This window comes from Otolemur garnettii, unplaced genomic scaffold, assembly GCF_000181295.1.
Source record: "Otolemur garnettii isolate 467f Iridium unplaced genomic scaffold, OtoGar3 scaffold00002, whole genome shotgun sequence".
Taxonomy (NCBI): Eukaryota; Metazoa; Chordata; class Mammalia; order Primates; family Galagidae; genus Otolemur; species Otolemur garnettii.
In genome coordinates, this window is record NW_003852397.1 from 32,592,883 (window position 1) to 32,597,133 (window position 4,251).

General features: G+C 44.0%; 1 protein-coding gene across 1 annotated transcript in view; it reads right to left on the bottom strand.

Annotated features, from left to right (window-relative positions):
• The window catches only part of LOC100962815 (collagen alpha-4(VI) chain-like), a 100,914-nt gene extending 96,993 nt beyond the window's left edge, over positions 1–3,921 (bottom strand). Inside the window, exons 1-2 of the mRNA XM_003781866.1 lie at positions 3,843–3,921; positions 446–1,048 (exon numbers count right to left, since the gene is read on the bottom strand). Coding sequence (XP_003781914.1) covers positions 446–1,048; positions 3,843–3,918 — 679 coding nt within the window. The 5' untranslated portion in view covers positions 3,919–3,921. The remainder of the gene's footprint in view (positions 1–445; positions 1,049–3,842) is intronic.
• Between the last annotated feature and the right edge of the window lie 330 nt (positions 3,922–4,251).

Consider the following 4,251-nt stretch of genomic DNA (forward strand, 5'->3'; position numbering starts at 1 on the left):
CACTTGAGCCCAGAAATTTGAGCTTGTAGTGAACAAGCTTACAGCAAGGATCTCGCGCCTGGGCCACAGAGTGAGACTCTGTCTCAAAAAAAAAAAAAAAACAAAAACAAAAACAGATTTCCTGGGGGATCTACTGCCCGTCTCCCCTCTGTCCTAGCAAAATGGGAACAATTTTATTCTAGGAAAAAATAAACTTTCATTTAGAAGTGGACTTATACTACATTGTATATAGAAGCAGCATCTGGCCCACAGGATTTACAAAAAGAGCTGATAAATCTTTGGCCAGTGACTGGAGAGGAGCATAGAGTACAGATACTCGAGTGAAATTTTACTTCCATATTAAACATGCACACATGGAAAATAAAAAGGATGGTGGGAAGAATGAACAAGAGATAAAGCTTTGAGTTTCGTGACTTCCACATCAGGAATAAAAAGGAACCTGTACCTGGAGACACGTGGTCAACAAGTTGAGCTGCCTTTGCCAAAGTATCACAGAGCTCCTGCTGTAGCTTATGGGCAAGACTGCTCAGACCAGGGAAGTTGGGAACAAAGAAGGTGAAATTCTTCTGAGGACCACTGGCAATCTCCCTGAGCTCCGCCCTCACGGCATCTCTGACACCAACAGCATACAGCAGAATGCCTGCCCTCTTAAATGCCTCAGCGGGTCCTCGGACATAGTCCTCGGCTGGGCCACTGCTGATCACCACTGCGATCTGAGGCACCCTTTGGCTTGCCCGGCTCCCTGCTGCTTCCTGGAAGTGGTGATCTAGAATGAACTGCAGGGCCAGGCCCATCTTCTTGCCCCCAGGCTTAAACCGAAACCCCTGAATGTGTCTCAACATGTCGCCTTTGCGGTGGTAGGTGGAAAGCAGGAACTCCGAACGGGGCACATCACTGTACTGGGCCAGACCCACACGGATGGTGTCTCTGCTGATATTGAAGCTGTTTATCAGGATGTTTAAGAAGGTCTTCACACTGCGGGCATGTTGGGGGTTGGTGCTGGTGTCCACCAGAAACACGACATCTCCCACAGAGGCCTCTCTGCAGACTGGGAAAGAGAGTCATGGGAAGATAAAACATTACTAAATTGACACCTACTGGCTGGAATTCCATTTCTGTCGATTCAGTGCCTTTACTGTCTACAGATGTACCTACATGGCTCTCTCCCTGGCTGCCGTCAGCCTCTTTCATGCATAGTTTGGTCCCTGGCTTTCCCATGGGTGTGGCTTACATGTGCCTTGCTACTCCCTGAGCTCAAGCTTCTGTACAGCTTCTGCTCCCAACACTGCTACAATCCTGGGAGCCAGCATCTCAATGGTGGCCAGACCCGCTGGTACCTGACCTGGGGCTATCCTTCAGTATAGAAGGGAATAGATGCCAAGTGGCTGCAGAACTTAAGCAAATCTCTAATCCCTCTGCTTCTCATATTGTGTCACTCCAGACTACAGGACTGACCAGGTGACTTGTTCTCCTTCAACTCAAACTTTGCTTTTCTGTGACAAGAAGCACAGTGTGTACCAAGCACAGGGCACATGTGGACCAAAAGAAGAAGAGGAGATTATGATCAATCTATTTCTCTGCGACCTCCATGATTTCTCCCCCCACTGCAATCTCATTACCTGGGGTGGTGGGAGGAGAACATAAATTAGTGATGAGAAGGGAAACAAAAGCAGAAACCAGCTACAAATGTTTTTAGGTTAAAGTAGCAGAAAAATCAAAGAATGATAACCTCATATTTGTTAAACACATCTTGCACTTGGTTTGTGCCAGGAGGTTTAAAACACTGACATGCACCGGCCCTGAGCTAGCCTCAAGCCTTGTCTCCCAGCCCTCTTCCCCTGAGCTCTCCCTGCCCTGTCTCCGCAGCCTCGTCTCCCTGCCCTCTGTCTTTCCCTCTTCCAGGCCCTCTAGTCCAGCCTCTCCAATTTTCCATGTTCCCACTTACCATTGCCCTTTAACACACCCCTCTTCCTTCCTAATTTCTCTCTCTTTTTTTTTGTAAATTCCCATATAACCAAGTTCTTTTATCTTGATTTATAATGTAACATTCATTAGTGTGCTTATTTGATTAATGGCAATTTCCTCAACTAGACTCCAAGCTCCGTGGGAATAGATAAACATATCTTCTATTGGTTTGTTCACCACACAAGTATCTAGCAGGCAGCAGACACTCAAAAAATATTTGAGGAAGGAAGAAATAGAGGAAAGGAAGGAGGGGAGAGATCGCACTTATAAAGATGGAAATCTTGTACATGAATGGGAACAAGGGAGATATGTTAGCGCTGGAAATAGTCCTGTGAGACTAATCCAAGGAGACTACACAAGGCAGCACTGTAGCTACTAGATACATAGGACAGTTGAGCATTAAAATATAACTAGCATGGGGTGGTGCCTGTGGCTCAAGGATTAGGGCACTGGCCCCATATACCGGAGGTGGCAGGTTCAAACCTGGTCCCGGCCAAAAAACTACAAAAAATAAAATAAAATAAAAAATATATATAACTAGCATGACTGAGAAACTGGATTTTACATTTTACTGGATTTTGATTCAATTTAGATAGTCACCTGTGGCTAGGGGCCACTGTGTTGGATGGCACGAGTATAGAATAAGGAATCCAATCCAAACATCTCACAGAGAAGGAAAATAAGACCTGCACAAGCAGAGTAATCATAAATTTATTCAGAGAGCCAGAATTCACTCAGGAACCAGGTCTCCTGACATCTAGCTCATGCTCTGAACGGCTGTAAGTTTAAATTTAAAATCCACATACAGAAAGCAAAAACAAAAGAAGAGTTTGAACAGAATGGACTGGGAGAAGTTGGTATAATCTGGCTAAATCCATTTGTCACCTCTGGATTCCTGAGTCCCACCTCTCAAATGTTTGCCTAATCTTGGTCATAAAGCCAATTAGAGCCTGATCGTGGAAAAGGCAGTTGATGAACCTCAGCTCCTTTAAGCTTTATTTCCCTGTGGCCCTCCAAATGCAACCTTATTGGGAGGAGACGATTCGGTGACTGTTCCAGCGATGGTTTGTCCCCTTAACATCTCTTTCCAGAGTGATCAAATGCAGGTCAGGAAATGCTCCCCTTATCTTTCCAATCAGAAGAAACCTCATAGCTGTAGAATATTTTTCAAGCAAGTAGGTTTGTGTCCCATCACGTGCAGCTTGAGCCATGTATACCATTTTCACGCATTGTCACTTTATTAACCCCTCCACTAGTTCTTTGTGGTTTCAGAGGATGTTTGAAACATGAAAAGATTATCACACCTTCTGCTCACAAGTGAGGGGAACCAGAGCCAAAAGGAAAATTGGGAGAGCTTCATGTTCCCCTCTCCCCCAAAAAATAAATCTGTGTAATTATATCTGAATATTTAAACCTCAATATTGTCTCAGTGGGACTGGAGGCTACTCAAACAATCTTCTGTTGATGAGTCTTTCATCTTGAAAAGTCCTATCCATCTATTAAAATAACAATCACCAAAAAATCACAGAGGCGTCACTAGCATTCTGTGTAACTATTCATCTTGTGATGACAATTACCCCTCAGAACAGCTCAGCTAAAGAGAAAAGGCAGAATGCATAATAGGCTCTTGTTTACAAAAGCATTTGAGAGCCTGATAACACAGTACTTTTTAAGGTCTATTTTGGAGGGCTAAGCATTGAAAAAAATCAAATGCCAGCCATTCATTCAAAGTTTCCACATTCTGCCTAAATTCTCCTTCAAGGAGTCACTTCCCTTTTGTTAATGATGAAATTCTTGTAATATTTTCTTTTAAGATTGTCACTGCCACTGTTTCTGGCAAGGTAACTGTTTTTGGCTTAAAGAATCCCATGCATTACCAGTCCTCTGTGATTTGATGAGGCCAAAACTAGTTGCAAAGAAGATGATCCCCCAAAATGTCTTCCAAGTCTCCATCCTAGATGTATACCTAGAGAGAAAAAGGAACCTTGTAATTTACAAAATATGCCTTCATACACTTAAAATAGGTGCATTGCATTGTATTTAATTATATCTCAACAAAGTAGTTTTTAGGCTCGGCACCCTACCACAGTGGTTACAGCACCAGCCACATACACTGAGGCTGGCAGGTTCGAACCTGGCCTGGGCCAGCTAAACAACAATGACAACTGCAACAGAAAATAGTCAGGTGTTGTGGCGGGCACCTATAGTCCCAGCTACTTGGGAGGCTGAGACAAGAGAATTGCTTAAGCCCAAGAGTTTGAGGTTGCTGTGAGCTGTGATGCCACA